The sequence below is a fragment of the Microcebus murinus genome, chromosome 10 (genome assembly GCF_040939455.1).
Source record: "Microcebus murinus isolate Inina chromosome 10, M.murinus_Inina_mat1.0, whole genome shotgun sequence".
Lineage (NCBI taxonomy): Eukaryota > Metazoa > Chordata > Mammalia > Primates > Cheirogaleidae > Microcebus > Microcebus murinus.
The window spans coordinates 8478335-8503850 of NC_134113.1; the positions used below are offsets into that span (position 1 = coordinate 8478335).

Below are 25516 nucleotides of genomic sequence, written 5' to 3' on the forward strand. Positions count from 1 at the left end.
AATTTCTGCTCTTTTAAACCACATAGTTTGTGGCAATTTGTCGTGGTAGCCCTATGAAACTAATATAGTAACTTTGTTCAACTCTCCAGACCTGTGCCCGTCTAATGTGTTAGCTACTAGTCTCATACAGCTATTGAGCACTTGAAATATGGCTTGTCTTAATTGAGATGTGCTTTAAGTTTAAAATACTTATCAGATTTCAAATACTGTGTCAAAAAAAAAAAAGAAAGAAAGAAAGTAAAAATCTCAATAATAATGTTAAGCACCGATTACATGATAAATGATATTTTGGCAATATTACGTAAAATAATATATATCACTAAAATTAATTTTAGCCATTTCTTTTTAGCTTTTCTAATGAGGCTATTAAAAAATGTTTTAATCACATTAGGTGGCTCGTGTTGTATTTCTGTTGGGCAGCACTGCTCTGGGCCATCAGCATTGTTTCCTGCTTCTTTTCCAAAGTTTTCTTCTGGGATGCACCAGAAACCTCCTCTGCTTATTCTCTTTTCCAAACTGCTGGCTTCCAAAATGAATGGTCATTGTCTGAGCTTTTATATCTCTTTTCTTCTTTGTTCAGTTTTAAAAATCTGCTGAACAAACCGGCTGGTCCCTTGGCCATCTCTTTCCAAGAGACCATTATTCTCCCCTATCCCTCCAGCAATTCCTACCTCTCAAAATTAGCTAAAGAAACCACCTTTCAAAGTGAAACATGCCCATGGCCCAGTAGTACCCTACGGAAACTCATCCTAGGAGATAAATACAAGAATATTAGGCCGGGCGTCGTGGCTCACCCCTATAATCTTAGCACTCTGGGAGGCCAAGGCGCGAGGATCATTTGAGTTCAGGCGTTTGAGACCAGCCTGAGCAAGAGCGAGACCCCGTCTCTTCTAAAATTAGAAAGAAATTAGCTGGCCAACTAAAAAATATATAGAAAAAATTAGTCGGGCATGGTGGTGCATGCCTGTAGTCCCAGCTACTCTGGAGGCTGAGGCAAGAGGACCACTTGAGCCCAGGAGTTTGAGGTTGCTGTGAGCTAGGCTGATGCCATGGCACTCTAGCCCACGCAACAGAGCAAGACTCTGTCTCAAAAACAAACAAACAAAAAAAGTAGCACCATTTATCATAGCAAAAACCTAGAAACAAACCCAAATGTCAATCAATAGTAGAGCCGGTAGGAGAACAGGTAATTATGGTATATTCATATACTGGAATACCATATGAACCACAAATTGCCCAAACCAACATGAGAAAATCTTAGAAACAATGTCAAGTAAAAATAAAACCAAAAGAAAAAGGCTATACTTTATAATTTCATTACATAAAGGGCAAAAAAGGCAAAATAGAAACAACATATTGTTTAAAGATAGAAAGATAGAGACAGAAAGACTATAAAGAAAAGCACAGGAATGTGATCTTATATTTAGAAGGTATCATCATATGTTCCATAAGCTGACAATTTTACAGACTATAAAAAGTCATACTTTTGAGGACTTCCTATCATAGCCTTGTTTAACTTCTCCCTTCTTCAGATTGCAAATGTATTATACCATTCTTCCCCAAAGAATACAAAAGGACCAGAGAGAAACACCACCAGGCTCCAGGCAAATGCCTATTCATACCTGGGCTGCAGAGTAATTACAGTGCAGGTTTGCACATACCCTACTGCAGGGAGTTAATTACTCTGGCTTAAAAGCTCTTCAATCTCCAGCTGGGTTGGAGAAAGTGAAGATCTTACTGCAATCAATATGGCATTTAACAAAGCATGGCAGGTGCAAAATGACAGCAATTTAAAGGCAAGACAAAAGCCTACTAGAATGTATTGCTTTCTGAATACTGCATTTTAGTAATTGGAGGAAATAGGCAATGGCAGAAACCTAAGGCCCGGGACACTTGTAACAAATCATAAAGATGAGTTTCAGTGTCTTCTTTCTATGTTTACGTTAAATAGTGACTGCCTCTATAATGTGGACAGAATGGATGTAAAATTTGATGAAATGTATCAAAGCCTTTTGGAATGTTCATGTGCTTTGAATGTAGAGATTTCATTTTGAGCAACTAAACTGAAAAATAATATGGGCAAAGATTTAGGTATAAGGACTTCTCTGTGGCATTATTTTTAACAGTGAAAAACTGGAAACAATTTAATACCTAATAACGGAGGAAGGGAACGTCAAGTAAATCAAGGTAACTCTGTCTGATGAAACATCATTAACCCTTTGCACTCGCTAGCTTTTTTCTCTTGCTGCTACCGATGCTAACCGTGTCGAGTCACACTCAACATCCGAGTGCAAAGGGTTAAGAATGATCAACATGGAGACTATACAGGAACAGGGGAAAATATTAGGACATGATGTTAACAAAAACAGCAGGTTCTAGTGACAATGAATACAATTATGTGAAAAGCATGCCTGTACAAGAAAAAAGTCTGAATAGAGGATTGTGTAAAAATAACCATTATCATTGTATCTGAGTAGGGAGTTTCTAAAAGAATTTTTTCTACACTATCCAAATTTTCAGGGTTGTTATCTTTTTAAATTTTTATTAAATAGAGCTACCCAACTATTTTGTTTTTTTAAATATATAGAAATGTCAGGAAATGATGGAAGATCATTTAATATTTATATTTAACATAAATTATTTAATATTAATACTATTATTTAATGTTCTGCATCCATTATGTATTAAATAAATGTATTAATAAATGTTAAATGTTTTTCTAAATAAATTTCAAAAATGTAGGGAATACAAGTACTTTCAGTTTTTTAAGTGGAGCAGACACTCTGGTCATAGATCTGTGGCATCCAAGTCTCTTAGACAAAGTTAACTATGTTTTCCTGATAATTTCATTTTCAAAATCATTCTGATATGAACGTTTCCATGACTCGATACAGTTACTGAGCTGAAAAATACATGCCCTGCACAGTTTTTTGTTTTTTGAGACAGAGTCTTACTTTGTTGCCCAGGCTAGAGTGAGTGCCATGGCATCAGCCTAGCTCACAGCAACCTCAGACTCCTGGGCTCAAGCAATCCTGCTGCCTCAGCCTCCCGAGGAGCTGGGACTACAGGCATGTACCACCATGCCTAGCTAATTTTTTCTATATATATATATTAGTTGGGCAATTAATTTCTTTCTATTTATAGTAGAGACGGGATCTTGCTCTTGCTCAGGCTGGTTTCAAACTCCTGACCTCGTGCAATCCACCCACCTCGGCCTCCCAGAGTGCTAGGATTACGGGTGTGAGCCACCGCGCCCAGCCTCTGCACTGTTGTAGATGCTCATACTCTAGCAGCCAACAAACAAAGCAGACCCAGGCCCTGCCACTGTGAAGCTTATTACACTCCTGGGGCAGAGGAGGAGAAAGACAAGGAACAAATGAATTTGTAGAGGAGGGCAGGTGCTGCGCTGTGTACGGCTGGGCTGCCAAAGATGTGCAGATAAGGTGGCACTGAAGCAGGGAGCTGAAGGAAATAAAGATGGAGCATCTGGGAGTATGGCTGGTGTGCTGGGACCATTTAGCTAGAGCAGCATGAATGTATGGGGGTGGAGGGAGATCACCAAGAGACTCAAAGACCATAGTAAGGACTCTCTGCTTTGCATTCTCAGGAAGAGAGCGAGCCACGAGGGGATTCCTGGCAAAGTAGTATTAATAACATGACCTACCTTCTGTTTTAGAGCACAGCTATGCAGAACTTTCGACAATGCTAAAATGTTCTATAGCTATACTGTCTGTATGGTGGCCACTAACTAGGTGTGGTTATTTAAATGTAAGCTAATTAAAATTAAATAAAATAAAAAATTTAGTTCTCCCAGTCCACTGGGCATATTTCAATTGCTCATGTGGCTACTGGCTACCACACTGGACAATGAGTGTTAGAGGATCAGACTGGCTCAGACTTGAGACAGGCAGTATTGAATGAAACAGGGCAGGGACCAGGCAGGAGATCACTGAGATAATCTACGAGAGAAAAGTGGTGGCTTGGCCAGGCACCATGTTAGTGGAAGTGACAAGAAATGGTTGGATTTTGGATAAAGTTCTGAAGGGAGAATTTGTTGATGGGATGAACGTGATCTCTGAGAAGAGACACGACTGGCTCGAGGTCTTTGGCCTGAACACTTGCAGAACGGGAGTGCCGCTTACTTGGAGGAAGGGGATGTTTTTGAGGGGAGTGTGGGGTGGAATCAGAAGGTCTGTTTTGGATGTGTTAACCTGTGATCCTAGTAGAGATGTCCAGTAATCTGTGCAGTTGAGAAAAAAGATGTGGGCTAAAGACACAATTTTGGTATCTACTACTTAAAGTCATTCTGCTAGCTAAATCACCTGGCACTGGCTACAGGTGAGGGGGAGAGGTTCGAGGACTGGGATCAGGGGCACTGTGCTGATTAGATGTTGGGATGGTGAGGAGGAACTTGTGAAGGAGATGAAGAGGCAGACACAGAACCAATCCAGGAGGTGTTCCAAGGCCAAATGAATAAAGTGTTTCAAAATGGGAGGAGTGGGTCTCTGTGTCAAATGCTGCTGACACAGACTGCAGAACAGACCATCGTATTCTGCAGCACAAAGATCACAGGCAACTTTTACAAGAGGGTTTCCATTCCCACTGCCACTGCCTTTCCCGGACTCCAGTACTAGCCCTACGCTTGCTCTCCTCTGCTTTAGTAATTCTGCCATTCAAACATGTCCTCTATATTACCACCAGTGTTATCTTTCTTTGTAAACCTTAAATTTTCCTATATCACCACTCAGCTAAAAAATCTTATTTAATACTATGTGTCTATAGCCAAACTTTAGAATGCACATAAAAATCACCTGGGGATGACCAGGCCCCCAAGCCCAAGATTCTGTATCAGTAGATCGGGGAAGACCTGGGAACTGTATCTTTAAGTAGTAGCCCAGAGACTGGTTATAAACCATGCTGACAAGGACTGGCCTACAGGACAAAGCTCAATCTTCTGAGTAAGATAAGGTCCAAATTTGGCCTCCAACTTCCTATCTCACTTTTTCCCTATTTCATTCCAGATGGGCATGCATGTGTATGTGCACACACACTTCAACAAGCTCAGACTAATTCTTCAAATTGCATCTCCCCAAACATGCCATGTTCTCGTAGATATTAGTGCCCCTTACCCATGAGGCTACTGCTGCTTAGAGGGCACCTTTAATCCGCCGCACCCAAAAAACTCCTGACTCATTCTTCAAGATCCAGTTTAAATGTTACTGCTAGTAAGAAGCCTTACCCAATTCCCCAAATTCTGTTAAATGTCTCTATACAACCATTTGTCACACTATCTGCTATCTATTCTGCTATCACCTCCTCCTCACCTGCCCCTCTGCCACCAACCCCAAGAGGCTGTGAAGGGACAGATGGCGTTTTCTTCAACTGTGCATCGCCAGGACATTATCTAGCACACTACAGACCTTCGATAACCACGGATGACTGCCAGCCTGATACCAAGGGATACTAAAAAGTGCTCCAAGACTTAAGATACTGCATTATTGACCAGGCACAATAGCTGACGACTGTGATCTCGGCACTTTGGGAGGCCGAGGCAGGATTACTTGGGACCAGGAGTTCGAGACCAGCCTGGGCAACACAGCGAGATCCTATCTCTACAAAAAATAGAAAAATTAGCTGGGCTCAGTGGTCTGCACCTGCAGTCCCAGCTACTTGGAAGCCTGATGCAGGAGGATCACTTGAGACCAGGAATTTGGGGTCGCAGTGAGCTATGATGACACCACTGTATTCTGGTCCCAGCGACAGAGCGAGATTCTGCTACCATTGTGGAGTGCTAGGGAAGTCAGGAATGTCTCTGTCTAGAGGACCCACCACCTGGGGCTTAAAGGATGACTGGAACTTAAAGGAAAGAAGAAGAGAGACACTAAGGGGAACAGAGTCCCAACTCCCGGCCAGACCTTATGAGGGCAGCTGGAAGGGATTGGTGTGGGCGACAATTTCCTCCTCTACTAAGATACAGACTCAGAATGTTAGAAACACGATTTGAAATCTATTTCAAATAATTATTTTAAGCCCTTGTCTTAAAAGAAATTTCAAAAAAGCAAAAAACTGACCCTTCATAACACATTGGTTGGATATAGTAGTACTCTCACCCTCTTTTATAAAATGAGATGGACTCAAAGTTCTTGACCTTAGTTTATTAAAGTCACATTCTAAGGAGACCAAAGGTCACACACTGAATCCTTACTTGGGCTTCTCAGCTTTTATTCTGCTCCTCAGACCCATTTTGTTACAAAGAGTTATGACGAATGTGTGTGGCCTTTACCCCATGCCACCAATAAAAACACAACAAGAACAAAGACAAAACAACTCACTGCACAAGCCTTAAAGGGTTCCCATGGTACCCACTGGACTATAGCCTACACACAGCTTTTCTACAAATGAGATTTTAGTCCAGAAGTCTCTGCTACTTAATTAATTCTCCCCCTAGAGCATCCGGTCAGTTAGCGGACAGCATCTCAAAATTTTTCAGAATAACCAAGAATCCCCAATTTCTCTTGTTTATCTGTGGGCGAATCCTCAAGGGCAACCAATCTCTGAATGTTGATAAGTCACAATTTATAAAGTAGTTTTAATTATATGTAATCTTAAATATTAATGTAGTATTAGAAAAATAATTAGATCTAAATGAAATATGCACATGTTTTTCATGCAGAAACATCTACTTTGTTAGTATGTACTAGGTAATAAAACATGAGATTTGACATTTTGTTCTAAAAATCTTGATCTTTGGTAGGTGGATATTCCATATTTTACTAAACTTGACTGTAGCCAAAAGACTAAGAAACAATGGATTTTTCATATTTTAAACCAGCAACTTTTATTTCTTTCATGCCCACAAAAATCAATCAGTTAACAACTGGTAACCTCCTGAATGGTCTTTAATTTTAAATCATGGGAACACAAAATCGCTTACCTGGGGGGAAATAAACTGGGGAGGCACTTGTGCCCGGAGACTAGGAGAAGAATTTAGTGGCTGCACTGGTGTGTGCAGACCTCTCGATTGTGCTGTGCTATTTCCAAACAAACCATGATTACCACCCTGTAAACACAAGAGCAACGGTAAGGCTTTTTGTTAACATAAGAAAATGCAAGTAAGAAACAGTTCTGGTTTTCTATCCCTCAGAAGAATCATATACTGTGTTCCATGGGTTCACATGGAACTTTACAACTGAGAAGTTCCTGATTTTGGAAAGCTTAGGGCAATTACTTAAACAGAATCATGGGTATCTCACCACCACCTGCGCAGTCTGATGAACTCTATAAACTATAATGAAAGGGTTAAATTTAGTCAAATGTCAGAAGCAGTTCTACCTTCTTTTCTGTGATTGAAAGGTAAAGGCAATATAACATATATTTCAACTATTCTCTGAGACTGGGTTTACCAAATTCCTTCTCAAACTTTATACTCTGAGATCCATTCTGAAAGGCACTTGAGTAAAAATTCAGGCTTATGCATAATTTTCAGATGTAAAACAACACCACGATTATTACTTCTCCAAACTGGTTAATCACAAAATCACTGCCACCAAAGACAAGCCTAGCGTCATGAGGACCCTACTCCAGATCTGAACACCCTTCTTTCTCCTGGATCTGCTTGACCCTGTCTTTGCTAGATGAGGAAATGTGGATCAGTCACATAGGGAGATAAACAAAGAAGAAAGGGAAAAAGTAAAAATCATTACAGGGATACCAAAACAAGTTTTACTCACCTGTAACTTCTCATTCAAACACATGAATATCAGTCTAGTTAAAAATAAGCTTAACTCCCTGATTTCTGGAGGACCAACGCACTGGAGCACTTTGACAGTGTTCCAGCGAGAGCCTTGGAAAGCTGGGTCATATGGTAGCCTTCCTTTCTGACTTGCTTCTAGCTCGGGAAAGTCCTTCAGCATGGAAACTGTATTTGGTAACTTGACACTGTCCCCTCTGCCTGGGGTTCTTTTCTACACCATCTTCACTTGGCTTCTTCAAGGCTCAGCTCGGAGTCATCCTCATCAAGAGTCTTCCCCAAAACCTTCTTCCTTATTTCAATTCAAATTAACTGAGCATACCTGTTTGTTCTCAAATACTTTAAAACTCTTTGATGACACACATCATCAAACCACATTCTGGATATTTTCCATTCTGTCTTTCTATCATCAGCTTAATCCTTCCCTCTATGCATTCTCAGGACTCAATAAAGCTCTGGTCTGTAGGATGAGGGCATCATTTGCAAACATCCATGTCCCACCAATTCCATACACTTGAAAATGTCCCACTGAACACCTCCAGCAAAGACAGCTGCACCACTGCTTATACCAACTATGTATACTCTAATTTGAAGTCACCACCATCATCTCATCCCTGGAATCACAGGAATTAAGGTAATTTTAAATGAAGAATTTTGTAATGGCATCATTAAGTTCTAGAATACTTAATGGTAGGTAATACTAGATGGCTTAATGATTCAAAAACAGATTAAGGGACTGCTACAGGGAATTAATGAACTTAAAAGCATAATAAATAAAAATGATTATAAACATAAAGTAGAAATGGCAATTAAAACCTGTGTATCTCATAAAAGAAAATTAAAGATCTGTCATGAATTTTATGTCTCCCAAAGGGTTGTTTAAACACCAGAAGACCTTTAATTCTAGAAACTCAAACATTGCTACTTCTTCTGTCTTACTAATCACACTGTCACTCTAGGGGAAATGGCTCGGCTCTAAGTTCTCTCAGAGAGTGGCAATTTGTAGCTTGGTTACAGATTATCCTCAATAAAAGAGGAAACGTTTATTTCATCAAGAATATTCTGCTTAGATCTTTCTCACTTACAATTTACCATCAAAGTAATGACCTTGTCATTAGAAGTCAATTATTCATGACCCGTCCTTGGATGGTGGGGTTGCTGGTAGCTAAAGTCCTTGACAGAATGTATGTTTTGGCAAAATACAAAACTGCCTTATGAGGACACTTTTTAATTTCAATCTATCCTTTAATAACAAGCATTAAAGAGAATTTGCTTTTTTAAATTTTTGTAAAATCAAGCCCTACTTTCCTCTTCACAGTAGACAAAAATTCCACCCTCCCTGCCAAGGGTTTTAGGCTTTTCATTATCAGGTGTCTCTAAAGCTGTACAGAGTACTTTGATATATCTGAAATTGCTAACAGTGTAGATAAGTCAATAGCAGTTGATCAAAAAATGCCTTCTCTGTATCTTAATATGGAACCTTGGCATCTCGAGCTGCTCATTTTCTTGGCCTGGATACAGCTGTTTTGCACAGTGATGTATTTGGGGGCAATCATACAGATCTGGCATTTAAAAAAATATTTAGAACTTAGGAAAATGGTAATCAAAAGCTAGTATATATCCTAACACTAGTTTATCTGGTTATTGCTAAAGATTTACTTGTTATATATGAAGCTTTTACAATGACCAAGCCCTCATAGTTATTGCTGATATTTGCCTCAACTAGTGTTTAACACAGAATAGTATGCAAATGAAGAATAATTTTATCAAGCTGATTAAAATCTTCTGTGATTTGGAAAATAAAAATCTTAAATTTTATTAATTATGAAGTATATTAAATTAACTCTATTATAAAAACAGTCTTAAAAATCACGACCATATTTGGATAGAATATATGCACTAACCTGGCTAACAATGGACTTTGTAGCAATCCACAGATCAAGAAAACAAAGAACAACCTTTTGTAGAGTCCAATGCCCAGCTAGTTTGGCTCATTATTATACTCAAGTTTATGTACTAATAGCTTTTGATAATCATGGTATCTTTGAATATAATCACCATTAACTGTAAGTGTTATGAATGTTTTATATTTTTATACCTCAACTCAAAACAAAAGAGCCCCCAAAACATAGATATAAGTGTTTCTTCTCTGTTTATATAAGCAATAAATATCCATGTCCTCTAAGGAAGCATTAAGACAAAAAGTGAAATATAAGGGAAGAAAACAAAAAATGAGCTATAACTCCCAATCCAGAGATAACCAGTCTGAACACAGCGATAAAATATTATACGTTGTTTAAAATCTGCTAAGGCAACAAGCAGAAAGCACATGAAAGGCCTACGTGCAACCTGACTACAGCGTAAGAGGTGCTGCTTTACGTCATCCTGTGACGTACATGGGAAACTCATCATGTGGGCACGGAATGGGATAAATATAAGCTGTATAATTAATGTCCTCCCATGACGTCCTACAGTGAAGGTCACAGTAACAAGTGGTCACAGAACTATGGCTAGGAAAATATCACTGCTGGACTTATTGTTGCAAAGGACTCAAATTCCCGGTTGTCTCCAAAAAAACTACAACAGAGCCACTGTGAGGTGGCAGGCGGAGCCCTGCTGTGTGTCCTCAGGCCTGTGAATGTATGGAGGCATCGTCCTACCAGCTCGGCCTGTTTTGCTTTGATTGCACTGCCTTCCTCGGAGGACTGCCAGATTCAACCCCAGGGCCAACGAAACACTGCCATGTCTGAGCAACATCCACTCTTCTTAATGTTCTGTTATCTACTATTAGAGTTACCCTTCTCTAGGTAATTACTATATTTTAAACTTTAAGACACTAGATTTCAAGATGTTGTAACCCTCAAATATTATACTTAATTGTAATGATTTTGCTACTATTTTTGTTTTTTATTTTTCTTTTTAGATGATGTCTTGTTCTGTCGCCCAGGCCGAAGTACACTGGCACAATTACAGCTACACAACTAATTGCAGCCTCAAACTCTTGGACTCAAGCAATCCTCCCACCTCAGCCTTCTGAGTAGCTGGGATATCTGTGTTTGAATTAGCAGGTTTATTAAATTGGAAAGACCTCCAACGTATTACTTAGCATTCAATCTTATGCTGAAAATGGCGTATGTATTGCTAAATTAGATTATATAAGGTACTTAGGTAGGCTCTTTAGCATTTTCCTAAGTCAGTTATTAGTTAGCTTATTAAATGCGAACTTATGACCAAAAATGAGAAGACAAAAGAAACAGGTTTAAAATAAAATCCATGTTGAGAAACATGACGAGAGATGGGTTCTATGGGCTGAAAGATCTAAAACCTACACTTAATATCATTCTGTGCATTCAGTAATCAACAAATTTCCCAAGACAGACAAATGATGCAATAAACTGCAGACCAGGGCCAAGGCGAGGCCACAATCAAGCAGTTATAAATTTGAGAGGCCTCCTTACTTGTCTAGCAGCGAAGTTTTGGGGGTTGAGCCCTGTGCCGATTGCTCCAAGGCTGACGTTGGGTAGTGTGGAACCAGAGGGAGACAGCTTGTAGCTGGGAGAAGGGGAGAAGGGAGAGCAGGGAGCCTCATCCCCAAGGCACCCATCTTGATTGGAGAAAGGCAAAGTCAGCTGAAAAGTAGTAGGAGTTAGCCAATCACAACGAGTGTTGGTTAGTGAAGCAACAGAATGCAAGAAGGGAAAAGAGAGAAACACTAGCAATAAACAAAGTTAGAGTGTATTAGCAATAACTGAGGATGGACTTGGATCTGATAATCATCATCATCATATTCTGCCCAACAGACACTGTCTGCCATCCTCTTTGAGATTTTTCTTATCCTCTGAGTTAGTAACACATTCTCTCTATTGCACTAAGATAAAAATTGCCAGATGCTTTATTTTTGCGCATCTACTATTCATTACTCTATGTGGCTGCTGAAATAGAAGCCAAGGGCAATTGCTTGTGAATATGCTGCTGTCCAGACCAGCACCAGTGGTGTCAAAATGTGCCACATCTAAAAATTTTGGTTGTAACTGCTTTCTGAAGATCAGGAACACTGCAAATCGTCATTCTGAATCAAAGAATAATCTCCATTAGAAATGTTAAAAATCTAAGCCAATAGTATAAATTACTTGGTTAAATCAGGTAGTTGAGAATTTGAAAATTGTAACATTGTTACTAAACACAGATCACCAGAGAAATGGGGAAAGATAACAAAAGAGCTTCTCAAAACTAGAAGGTAAAGGGCTTAGGAGACACGGGGTACATTTATACCAAATCCCAAAATCTATTTTGTAGCTGCACAATAGCAAAAGAAAAAGAATTCAGGATAATTTAGCTCTAAAATCTCCAAACTTCATGAATTTTTCACAACTCAGGCTTTCTTCACAATACTCACATGTTAAAGACAGATGGTTCTAGCTCCTAATCACCTATTGACATCAACTGTTTTCATGTCACCACTTTAATGCAGGTGATGTTTGTGTTTTGCTCAATTGAGTAATTCTATGCTTCCTCCAAAATTAGTTATCAAAAGACAAATGGGAACCAAAGTGGTTCTTGTGAATTATTATCTTAAACAAAAGATTCAACTCACCTTCTCAAAATAAGGCCCACTATCTGTGGTTCCCATGTCTTTGGAATTAGGTGGACGGAACCCAGATCGATCCTTCCTCATGATATCATTAAAATCCCCGAGATTCATTGCTCGCTTGTCCACATCAAATTTTTTATCTGAAAGGCTTCCTGAAAAGGAGCATAAATAAAGTGAAAATTTCTAGATTCAATGTCTCCCTCATGAACCAGAAGTGACTTGCTCCACTGTCTTTCCTGGGGTGCTAGATACAAGCTCTTTCAACTTTCTAGGGATAAAACCAGAAGAGTTCTCATTGGTTCAGGCTACTAGTGTTGGTCCTTGGAACATACATGGGCCCTTTGTTAAAAACCAAACAAAATTTGTTGTAGCCTGCTTTCCTTGGAAGACTGAAAGTGAGCCTTAGGGCTAACCTGGCAAAAATCTGGCTAAGAACATATTATATTTAGATTGGTTATTGTTGTATTTAATGAACACATCTTGCTCATAAATTCAAATGTCCTGCATGAGAGAAGTTGTCTATTTTTGCATCTGCTAGATAAATGATCAGGGTTGTAAAACATAGTTATGGGAATAAAAAGATCAAAGAGGCACAGCTATTGCCTTAAAATTTAGAACTTAAGAACTGAACACAGAAGACGTGTCCACAATTCCTGCATGATGTATTTTTCCCAGGTACAATGACTATACCCACTTTCCTTTCACAGTTTTGTAAACTGACATCATCTATGCCCAGGAAGCTTATGTTTTAACTACTTTCATATTAAAAAATATCACAGATCTAAGATTACCTATTTCCCTTACTACCCAGGGTTGTTTCTTTCTTTCGCAGTTTGATTCTTTTTAAGTTCCTTTGGTTGACCACCAGCGAGCATGACTATGACAATCCCTCAGACTAATGGCTGACTCTGTACCTGTCCAGATGCAATGGGAGAGTTTGTCAATTATGAAATATTCTGGTGCAGACATGACTGGCAACCTAAGGGTCAAGTCTGGTAGGGTCATGGACATATTTTGTTTGGCCCCAAACAGCATTTTAAAAGATCTGATTTTGTTTCCAGTATTTAAAAATTAGTATGTCAATATATATCTGAATGTCTGGCCTCTCTTGAAAAACTAGAAGACTTGGCCCAGCTGCGGCACACTCCTCCGCAGCAACAACCACTAGAAGTCAAGCGAGGCCGATTCTTTAAGGGGTTACACACTTCTCCACAGTTAACCAGCCCCTCTTCATCGTAATTTCTTATACCTGGGACACATCACTCGTTCACATTCCTTCCTGATTCTTGCAGTCATTTGAGTTTTCAACCCCTACCTAGTGTCTAGCACTGTACCTTACAAAGAGTAAGTGTTCAATAAATGTCTATTGAATTGTACCCATCCCAACTTAAATTGGGCAGAAGAGCCCAGTAGGATACCATTAACACCAATATATTCCACTCCTATCAGTGGAATGATACACACCTACAGACAAATCCATTTTGCTGCTTGGATTATCTTCAGTTTGACTCTGAAAAATAAAGAACAGGTGAGAGAGAATTAAGGATGTACATATTTGAATCAGAGAAGTGGCATTAGTCATGTGAGAGCCACATCTTACCACTGGTACTACACAAGGTCCTCTGAAATGAACTTTAAACTGCAATGAAGATATTAACATTTTTTTTAATTTTTTAAATTTTGTTTTGTTTTGTTTTTGAGGCAGAGTCTCACTCTCTTGCCTGTGCTTAAGTGCCATGGCATCAGCCTCGCTCACAGCAACCTCAAACTCCTGGGCTCAAGCGATCCTCTTGCCTCAGCCTTCCAGGTAGCTGGGACTACAGGCATGTGCCACCATGCCTGGCTAATTTTTTCTATTTTTAGTAGAGACGGGGTCTCGCTCTTGCTCAAGCTGGTCTTGAACTCCTGAGCTCAAGCAATCCTCCCATCTCGGCCTCCCAGAGTGCTAGGATTAGGCGTGAGCCACAGCGCCCAGCAGATATTAACATTTTTAATACAATAGTTTAATTCCTGCTGGTGCCTATATTCCCAAAATTCGATTTTTTGCACACAGTTAGCCTCAATAAATTTATGAACAGAGCAATAGCTAAACAACTGACTGAAGAAATAAACCCCTGTCCTCAAGTTCCACTCAGCCCAGGATCAAATTCCATGAGTGGGAGCCAAATAATGACAACTTCTTCTTGTGACTTGTCAAGTCATCAAATCTTCAAATGTGCAGCCAAGTCATGTCATTTGTCTTTTGGCAACCAGGGACAGGGCGTCCCCACAATGTTCCCAAGAGATAAGGAAATTAGAAATTCTATAAGAATTCCCTAAGTAGTCTTAATATAGTTTTTCTAGTTATTTTGTTGTTGTTGCCTTTTAAAAACTTATAATATGAAAACTAGTACAGTACTATAGTCAGGGAAATCTTCATAAATTTAAAGTGCCTGACTCTTTCTTCCCCACCCTCCAGAAGAAAAGGACACAAAGACTACAAATTTAAAAGCCATAACCTTTACATGTTGGAGTATGTCATTATGAATAAGAGAAAACAAACATTGCTTAATCCAGAAGATCAAGAATATTGTTTGATCAGTTTCTAAATCTGTAGTTTTGTACTGTACATGGCAGTGATCTTAAAATTTGTACTAAACCTTAAAGTTGGGATATATTATACATATAAAAAAAAAAACTTACCAGCAATCCCATATTTGAAAACTGTTTGGCAAGAGGATTCATCCATGAATCATTGTTTCCTCCTTTTAGTGAGCACTACAGAAATGAAATACGTAACCTCAGAACCAAATAATTTATTTCAATCTCCTGCGTTACAGAAGTACAGACTGAAAATGTAGAAGCGAGAGTTTATCTTTATGAACCCTATTTCTACAATTACTTTGATATTTTATCTGTTAGTTTAAATAATTAATAAGCACGGGTTTATATCTACATTTTCATTCTTAAAAGTATGTGGTCGGCTGGTGCTTTTACTTTTTAAACAGAAGTCAGTACCAGATTTTCTCAAATAAAATTTTTGCAGGCTACTACTGTCACTTTCAGCAGCTGCTCTCTTAGTAACCCGAGCTGGTTTGCATGAGGAAGAAAGAGAGTTTGATGCCAGTTCAAGTTATTTGGAAAGGAGCCTATTTAAACTGGGTGTTACAAGGAACGACCGTGTAGCACTTCATCTGCCTGCTTCATAGCACAAAGGACATGGGTTCCCAGTAGGAAAGAGGCCCAGTGGAAGACACTACCACTAATGCCCTGGGCAAAGTAAGGCAGAGGTGGGTTTTTGCTTTTTAATGGGACAATTTAGTTTCTCCCTGGACTAAGGCACCAACCATGGGCTCCACTTTCACTTCTGTGAATTATGACAAGGATTTGGTGGGGTAGAGGATGCTGGGGCTTTGTGCACGTGTGCATTCCAGAAGTTGACATTCTGTGTGCCATGATAATATCCATCATGTCAATTTTATCACTCTTGAAAGCGATGAGGTACTTAACTTGAGTTATAGGTTTTAAGGCCAAAAAGTCCTTAATGGGGGAATGGGGGAGTTACTGTTTAATTGGTACAGAGTTTCTGTTTTGCAAGATGAAGAGTTCTGTGGATGGATAGTGGTGATGGTAGCACAAAAACGTGAACGTACTTAATGCCACTGAACTATATGCTTAAAAATGGCTAAGATGCTAAATTTTATGTTATGTGCATTTCATCACAATTTTTAAAAAAAAGGGCCACAGTGGGAAAAGTCAGAATCATTGATGCTGGAGCTGAAACATTCGATTCCCAATTAATTAAATTTTAGTTGTCACCTGAACGGGGTATTTAGTAGCACCTTTACTCAGTTAATTTGGTGTCACTGTTAATTTGTGAATAACTAGAAGAAAGCCAAAGGCAGACTAGACAACATAACAGTACAAAGAATGCTGAAAATTTTGCTGAATAATTCCTTCTGTGACTAGAGTAAGAAAATAAAAGTCCTCAAAAGAGGGAAAACTATGAATGACTGCTTAAACAAAATGTCTCTAATAGAAACGAACTGTATTCTTATGTTATAAAAGAAAGTTAGGGTATTCACTAGAATTAATATCCAATAGGCAGCAAAAGGAATAAAGGCCCAATCCTTAGCCACTGGAAGGCGTTCTAAGACGGCACCTGGTATTTGAAACACAGGAGAATATTAGTCGTGAAGGATTTGACAGGGCAATAAGGCTCTCAGGTTGAAATTAAGCAATGGATGCCCATTTATTGCCACCATTTTATGTGTGGAATGAAGCAAAGAGGAGAAAAAAGAGCTTCTGCCAAGACAGTGGTTCAGATTCAAAGACTACTGTTCTAGATTAAAAACCAAAGTTCTCATCAAATCATGCAAACCCAAGGAGAAACAAGTTGTTATAAGATATGGAAAACGAAAAGTTTAGAACACAATCTGGTATAGCAGCAGTCCCTAACCTTTCTGGCACCAGGGACTGGTTTCATGGATGGATGGGGGTGGGTAGGGCGGCAGTGGAGCTCTGCAGCCCAGCGTGTGGGGCACTGCAATGGTATGGGATGCAGACAGATCGTCTAGTTGCTGTAGCTGGGTTACACACTGGTACTTCATTTTGTTAGTGAAAGGGTTCTGGGCCTTGGACTCTCCCAAATCAGATAAAATCAAGACATGCTGACTGCTACTGGAGAAGCCAGTATTATCTTCCTTTAGTTTCCCTTCTGCATACTCATGGGGATTTACTCTTAGGACTTCTTTGGCTTTAGAATGCGAAAGCATAAAGCATTTATGAATACAAAGTATGCCCCGAGAGCCTCCAACGAATTATTATTGATATAATGTGGAAACTAAAAATGAAAAGTATCTCATTCTTTGAAAATTTCATTTTACCCACAGCAACAGTTCTGTAGTTCAAGGTTTCAAGGTCATGGGAAAGGAAGATGACGGGTAAAAGGGAAATCATTATTTGTTTGTAGGAAAGTATTTTCCCCCCTTACTTAGGACCTTGAATACTCCCAGCTGCCTCACAACTTCCAATAAAAATTTCTCTGTTTTGCCTTCTAAGAACGAACAAGCAAGTGGAAACATTTCTAAAGTGCGGTACCTTCATTTGTTTCTTCCCTCCTTGTCCCCAGCTTGCTGAGTTGTGGGAGGAAGCACTTCCCTGAGAGCCGGCGGTGTTCCAGACTCCTCCGTCATCCTCCTCTTCCCAGCTGGGATGGCGAGTTCCTGTGACTGGCCCATCACTCTCCCCCCAGCCGTCTTGCATAGATTTGGAATCTTTAAGGAAAGAATGAATCAACTTTTTGCAACAGCTATATATAACAATAACCAGAATAATAATTCCTTGCAGGCGCAGCATTTTGGTATCTTTGTAATATTATCTACTCTGTCTACATGGCAAAGCAAATACTACTATTCATATTTTAGAAAGCAGGAAACTGAAACTGGTAAAGTTTCAATGTTACTCAGTAAGTTAACAAACTAGAGAATCAAGACCTTCTGACTTCTGGATCAATGATTTTTCCCTTGCATCAAATTGATAGGAATTTCAAAATTGAAAGAAATTATCATTACTTTCATGACAAGAAATTTCACATCTCAATTAAAGGATATCTGTTCCTCTCAATGAGCATGATTTACCGGAGTCCTAAAGTTACTCTTCTAAACATAATGTACTTTACACGCCACAGACAATACAAATATGAGGCGTAACAAAGGACAACTGTCTGCTTGCAGTGAAGACAAAAAAAGGACATGAAAACGGGAAGAAAAAAGGAAACTTTATAAGATTTTGAGTATCAAAATTATGGTGAAAGAAGAGAAATTCACATATAGTCACGAAATTTGAAATTTATTAGATACTAAACTAAAGCAATCCTAGACAAAGATGATGTGTATGAAGTGGTTTTGAAAAGTCAGGAGGAAGAAATGTGGAGGATATAGAAAAAGAGGAAGGGCCAGGCACGGTGGCTCACGCCTGTAATCCTAGCACTCTAGGAGGCCAAGGCGGCGGATTGCTCGAGGTCAGGAGTTCGAAACCAGCCTGAGAAAGACCCCGTTTCTACTAAAAATAGAAAGAAATTAATTGACCAACTAAAAATGTATTAAATTAAAAAGAAAGAGAGGAAGGAAAACAGAAAGAAATCAAAGAACAGGCTTTAATGTTTGAGGAAGTAGGATGTCAGCATCTATAGCTTATTCTACCAATATCCCCTTCTAAACAAAGATCTTTAATATGAAGATTGGAATAAGTCCTTAATTTCCCTTTGAAAATATTGTATAGAATCAAAATACAAATGTCGCAGTAATGACACTGTATAAAATGATCAAAGAAAGGAAATACATTCTCTTGCCTAGAAATTTCCATCCACTCCTTCACTGTTCCAAATGACAAGACTTTTTTTTTTTTTTTGAGACAGAGTCTCGCTTTGTTGCCCAGGCTAGAGTGAGTGCCATGGCGTCAGCCTAGCTCACAGCAACCTCAATCTCCTGGGCTCCAGCGATCCTACTGCCTCAGCCTCCTGAGTAACTGGGACTATAGGCATGCGCCACCATGCCCGGCTAATTTTTTTCTATATATATTAGTTGTCCAATTAATTTCTTTCTATTTATAGTAGAGACGGGGTCTTGCTCTTGCTCAGGCTGGTTTCAAACTCCTGACCTTGAGTGATCCACCTGCCCAGCCTCCCAGAATGACAGGATTACAGGTGTGAGTCACTGCCCCCCCCCCCAGGAGCTAAACTTTTAACAAATGTTTCTTACAGAAAAGATAAGCTCTAATTTTTAATCATAGACTCATAACATAAAATTTTAAGACATTTGCAGGCTAGATAAGATCACAGGGTAACTACCAGCATCATCTGGTAGGCTGTGATGAGCTAGCCCCTCTCTCTGTAAATTATAGGGTCCAATTACCCAGAGAAAGGACATGAGCTATAACCACAGATGATCCTAAAGACTAAAAGACATTTTTAGAATCTGGAGAGCAGTGAGGGTTTTGTGATGGAAGATACGTGATCCTGAGGTTGGGAAAGACACACAAAAATCCTGAAGGTACTGCTAAACACCTCTTTGGGCCAAGGTTCTGGTTAATGTCTTCCAACAGCACTTTAGATCTATTTCAAGTCTACTAGACGATGGTTCCCATGATGACACAACTGATTCCATAATGAAAACCATGATGGAAATAAAATCTTTACAAACCTATTTCTATGAAGTAGGGGAGATTTTAAAAATGCAGTCAAGTGATAATGTACACATGAGTGTGAATTTCTACAATATCATTCATTGAAGTGGCACTGTAAAAGTTCTAAATATCAAACTGAACAGAATTTTTTTTCTTGTTCAAATTTTGAGTATTCCATAAAATTCCATTATTTAATCAAAAGATAGTCCCTTAAATCTGCTATTTAGTAGAAAAGAGATGATGGACATATTTAAGAAAGTTAGAAACTAGTGGAAATGGGCATTTTAAATTTAATTTTTCAATCTAGGAACATCCAATGAGACATTTCACTGCATCAGACTACCAAGTTTTGCAAATTACTGTGACTACACATTGCCAGCTGTATCATGTACAGCTTAGATTTTCAATGGTTATGAGTAAGTATGGCATTTTTTTGTTTAAAAAATTGAAATGAGGCCAGGCATGGTGGCTCACGCCTGTAATCCTAGCACTCTGGGAGGCCGAGGAGGGCAGATTGCTCGAGGTCAGGAGTTTGAAACCAGCCTGAGCGAGACCCCGTCTCTACTAAAAATGGAAAGAAATTAATTGACCAACTAAAAAACATATATATATAAAAAATTAGCCGGGCATGGTGGCACATGCCTGTGGTCCCAGCTACTTGGGAGGCTGAAGCAGGAGGATTGCTTGAGCCCAGGAGACTGAGGTTGCTGTGAGCTAGGCTGATGCCATGGCACTCACTCTAGCCTGGACAACAAAATGAGACTCTGTCTCAAAACAAAACAAAACAAAAAATTAAAAAAAAATTTGAAATGAATCTTTGTCAGCTTCAAGAAACCTGAAAAGCTCTTATGTGGGTGGATGTAAGAGAAGAGAGACAAAGGCAAAACAAAGGAATGGAAGGATGAAGTCACTGGGCAGCAGAGAACATGTTCCATCTTAAAAGCCAGAGAACTCTTATTTTAAATTATACTGACAAAGGAGCAGAAATGCACATTAGACATGATGAGCATATTTAACTTACAGGAGTAAAAAAAAAAAGAAATCATATCAAAATTACAATTCTGTCTAAATACTAAACCTAACTTAAAACAAAATCAACAAAATTAGCTTGTGACTTTTTTTTTTTTTTTTTAAATAAGAGATGGGTCTTGTTATGTTGCCCTGGCTGGACTTGAACTCCTGAGCTCAAGGGATCCTCTAGCTTCAGCCTCCAAAGTAGCTGGGACTACAGGCACATACACCACAGTGCCCAGTTTATAATTTTTAGTTCACTGTAAACATGTTAACATATGCCAAGCCAAGTCACCACCATCTGCTATTTTTTATTTATTTAACATTCAAGGTCTTGAATCTCACTGAATCAACAGTTTAAACGTTGCTAACCAGCTCTCACCAAAATGTCTGATTCTCAAATTAACAAAGAATCTCTCACAAATACGAGTGCCGCATGCTTACTAGGTTTCATGGCATTGGGAGCGTTGGTGGGTGCGTTCCCCCAGCCTGTGGTCGCTGCTCCTGTATCATCCATTTCGCCCCACCCAGGAGTGCTTTCACTTGGCTCACCCCAAGCTGCAGTACCATTATCTGGAGCAGGTGGTGTGCTTTTGCTCCAGACTGTAAGGAAAGGAAATATGTCTCTGTGAATTACTTGTTAAGTGAAACATCATAATATCCAATGGAGGTGAAGGTGGTGAAAACGGGCATGCTGATATTCTGTTGGTAAAAACATAAACGAACTTAACTTTCATGCAGGGCATCTGGCAATGTCATTTTTACAAAGTCGGACGCACATAACTTTTGACTCAGTAACTCCACTGCCAGGAAATTATGCCACAGATATACTTGTAAATGCAGATGACATTCCATGTACAACAATGCTCACTGCATCACTGTTAGAAAAAATTTGGAAGCAACCCAAAAAGACCAATTGTGGGTCCCCCATAAAATACTATTTAAGAAGCAATTAGAAAAACAACTGTATTGGCTAAAATGGAAAGCTTCTAAGTATAATGAAAAAAGCAGGGTAAAGAACAGTATAGAAAGTATAATCCCTTCTCTGTAAAATTTGTAAAGGATAGATATATTAAAACTCTTGCTGCTGGCATGAACAAAATTTCTCAATGGGACACAAACTTCAAAAGAGATTACCTATGTGGAAAGACCCTAGGGGTTAAGATTCTTTTATTATTATTTTTTGCTTTTCCATACAGTTTGAAGGTTTTTATTATTTCTATATTGTTTTCAAAAATGTTAGCACGTTTTATTCTAGATAGGAGTTAATGAGCAATCTTCATTTCCTTCCTCATTCTTTTCGATACTTGAAAAAAGAACTAGTTAAAAGTAATCATTTTCTTTTTTTTTTTTTTTTTTTTGAGACAGAGTCTCACTTTGTTGTCCAGGCTAGAGTGAGTGCCGTGGCGTCAGCCTAGCTCACAGCAACCTCAAACTCCTGGGCTTGAGTGATCCTTCTGCCTCAGCCTCCCGAGTAGCTGGGACTACAGGCATGCGCCACCATGCCCAGCTAATTTTTTATATATATATCAGTTGGCCAATTAATTTCTTTCTATTTATAGTAGAGACGGGGTCTCGCTCTTGCTCAGGCTGGTTTTGAACTCCTGACCTTGAGCAATCCGCCCGCCTCGGCCTCCCAAGAGCTAGGATTACAGGCGTGAGCCACAGCGCCCGGCCAAAAGTAATCATTTTCTAAATGGTCAAAAATGGATTCAATAACCACTAGGTTTAATTTGAGAAGCAGAAAACTGACTATTAATATTATGATTAAGTTTAACTAAAAAAAGACTTGAAAGGTACATCTCCCTTAACTTGTTGAATTATCTGCCTTATGAGAACATTCAAGTTAACAACGCCAAAGTAAGAATGCCATTACCATTGTTACTTTTAATTCACCAGGTATGATGTTTCCTATTCACATAATGAGAGAAGAAAGTTTAATTCTGGGCAACTGATCATAATGAGATAATAATCTCTAATCCAAAGTACTCCCCCTTCCAGAGGTAATCATTAAAAACCACCTGGAAAGAGACTAAAACCTTCCAGATACCAGCTTTGCTACAGCATTGATGGCCTCTGGAAGAACAATGCAGAATACTTCCCTTTGCTGGGGAAAGAGAAACACAGAGGATGTGTCCATGGGTGGAATCAGAATGGAAATCAGGTCTATTTCTGCTACTACTTTAATTCTTTATTTTTAAAATCTAGAGCATAGTTTGTTGGGCAAGATAGAAGTCTTTTGGATTCTGCACACCAATACAATTAGAGAAAAATAATTTTGGGGACTAACACGGGGTTGTCATCTTTTCCTTTTGCCAAGAAAGAACATTAAAAAGTACTACCAGCATCTGCCAACATTAGCGGTTTATAAATAGAGAGGTTCTGTTAGCAACAGAGTAGAAACTGTAGGAAAGAGTCTGAGAATAAAGCCGAGTTGAATAAATGCACCTTAATAAAAGTGCCTTGGTCTAGGATTTCTTTTCTTCATCAAAATCTGCGAGAAAAAAAACATTGCTTACCTGATGCTGATTTCCCGGTCATCGGGGTGGGCAGGTTTGGTTCACGAGGTGCTGGGCCCCCTTGGGAATTCTTATCCCACAGATTCACATTCTTGTAGTTATAACTGTTAGGGTCTCCCCACGCTGAAGTGCCATCATCAATGTCCATTTTTCGACTAATTGACTGTGGGGATGGCTCTTCCCAACCACTGGGTTCCTCATCCTTAGGGGTTGTGGGCTGTGGGCCGCTGCTCCAGTTGGAATTGGAAGGTCGAACGTTGCCTGGAGGTGGTGGGGGTGGGCCTCCCCATGAGCCAGAAGCCTCTGGCTGTGGTGGCTGTGGCGGCGGTGGCTGCTGCTGCTGTTGGTGTTGTTTATTCCAGGAATTGGGCTGTCTGCCTGTCTCATTCCATGCTGGGGATCTTTTGCAATCTTCCCACCCACCTTTTGAAGCTAGGCTTGCATTCCCACCATTACCCCAAGTTCCGATTTCATTCTGTCCTCCTTCACCCCACCCAGACACAGGTTTACTTGCAGAACCTTCCCAATTGCTGTTTTTTGCTTGATCAACTTCCTCTCCCCAACCATTCTTTCCAGAAGTCCAACCTTGATTGGGTTGGCGCCCACCTCCCCACCCCTGATCCTTGCCGGGGTTCTCATTCCAAGAGGAAGATGTCTTTTCATCTGGTCGTCCTCCTCCCCAGTTGGAAGAGTTGTTGTTCTTATAGTCATTCCAGCTTCCTGTGTTCTTGGGGTCTTTCCACTCTGTAGAGGCTGAGAGCTCCCCCCATCCAGACTTCATTTGATTGCTTTGGCTGGGTGCGTCTCCCCAGCCCCCTGAGTTCTTGGTCTGTGTGGCAGCGCTCTCCCACCCCTCAGTTCCTTTGTCAGATTTCCCCTCAGGCCTTGGCACCTCTTCAATATCCCACACCGTGTCCTGCTTAATTTGAGTTTGGCCCCAGCCAGTGTTCGAGAGCACCCTGGGGTCCAAATCAGTTCGGCTCAAAAGAGTCTGCAAGACAGCCTGACAATCAGGATGTGTGGGCCTGTACGAACGACGGCCAGAATTATGACTGTCACTACTTCCTGCCTTGTGGTTGCTTCCAGTGCTTTGACCTCCAACTTCACTTCCTGTGGAGCTGGAAGATCTTCCCCAACAGGGAGCCTGGGCATTACCTTGGTTTTCAGGGAGGGGGTGGCCCTTTTGATTGTCCCATGCTCCAGTGCTAGAATTTGGTTGGTTTGGACCACTCCATTCTCCAATTTTCAACTCATCAGACCCAGTCGGCTGTTTCCATTCTCCCTGAGAGACCCCAGATGTCATTTTGTTCCCTTCACCCCATTTGTTGTCATTAGAGTCCTGAGGGCCAAAGTTCCAGGACCCACCCGTAGACCTGTTATTGTTGTCCCAAGAGTCATTTTTTGACCCAGCTGATTTCTGAACAGAAGCTCCTTTCCAGGAGTCCTCTCTTTCTTTTCCATTGTTCCCATTGTTTCCAGAATTGCTTTGTCCAGAGACTGTGTCAGTTCCAGAAGGCCCCCTAGCTGCACCCCAAGATCCAACACTCCCAGTCTTTCGATCTCCAGTGCTTTGTGAAGGGGCATCAGTGCTCCTGGAGGTGTTCCCCAAGCCCATTCCAAAGGGCATTCCCTTATTCTCCACGGGGTTTGGTGAACTTAAGTTCAAGGAGTTAGTGTTTCCATTTTTTGGTCCATCAGTGTTATGAATTTGAGCCTGTTCTCTGCCAGAGACAACAAAATTAACACCCGCATTTTCCATCTTTGACTGTTGTTCCCTGGATGTCTGACCTACTGTGCTAACCTGTGCACTGGAATTACTATTATCTGCTTCCAATGCTCCTTTCCTAGAAGTTCCTTCTTGGACCAGTGCTGGCCAGGCAGATGGGTTGCTATTTGGGTTAAAGTTGCTGAAGCCAGAGCCAGGTCCAATTCTATCTTGACCACTCACATTCCTCCAATTTCCTAGTCCATTGTTGCTCTCTGTAGTAGAGTTGGAAGATTGAACAGATTTAGCCTTAGGGTCAGATTTCCAGACCCCAAGATTACATTCGTTCCCAGAACTTGCAGACTGGCACTGGCTCCCTTTTCCTTTGTTACTAGTGGTGCTTCCTGGCAGAGTGCTCTTCTCAGAGCCAGGGTTCGAGGCACTGTTGTTATCGGTGGTGTTTTCGGAAGAAGATTCAGTGTCTTTGCTGGCAATACAAGGCCACTCTTCCATGTCAGACCCGTCTACAATCACCTTGTCCCAGATGTGAATTGGGTTGGGGGAGGTGCCGTTGTTGGAGGAGGCTCCCGGGCCCCAAGTGGAATTTGCATAATTTGAAGCAGCAGCACCTCCAAGGGTTGACTCTAGGAAAGAGATCATTTTATCAATCACAGTTTCACATACATTTATTACCCATTAAAACCTAGACCTCAGGCCGGGCGCTGTGGCTCACGCCTGTAATCCTAGCTCTTGGGAGGCCGAGGCGGGCGGATTGC

General features: G+C 40.2%; 1 protein-coding gene across 7 annotated transcripts in view; it reads right to left on the reverse strand.

The window, feature by feature from the left end:
• Nucleotides 1-25516, reverse strand: part of TNRC6B (trinucleotide repeat containing adaptor 6B) — a 249037-nt gene that overhangs the window by 37646 nt on the left and 185875 nt on the right. For 5 of the 7 annotated variants that reach the window (XM_012741670.2, XM_012741671.2, XM_012741666.2 and 2 more), the window contains 8 exons: nucleotides 23036-25384; nucleotides 20961-21119; nucleotides 17421-17596; nucleotides 15024-15098; nucleotides 13806-13851; nucleotides 12345-12493; nucleotides 11209-11379; nucleotides 6935-7060 (listed from right to left, as the gene is read on the reverse strand). In XM_012741670.2, the coding sequence (XP_012597124.1) occupies nucleotides 6935-7060; nucleotides 11209-11379; nucleotides 12345-12493; nucleotides 13806-13851; nucleotides 15024-15098; nucleotides 17421-17596; nucleotides 20961-21119; nucleotides 23036-25384 (3251 nt within the window). Of the gene's footprint in view, nucleotides 1-6934; nucleotides 7061-11208; nucleotides 11380-12344; nucleotides 12494-13805; nucleotides 13852-15023; nucleotides 15099-17420; nucleotides 17597-20960; nucleotides 21120-23035; nucleotides 25444-25516 lie in introns of all 7 variants that reach the window. The other 2 variants (XM_076006974.1, XM_012741675.2) reach the window with 2 other exon arrangements.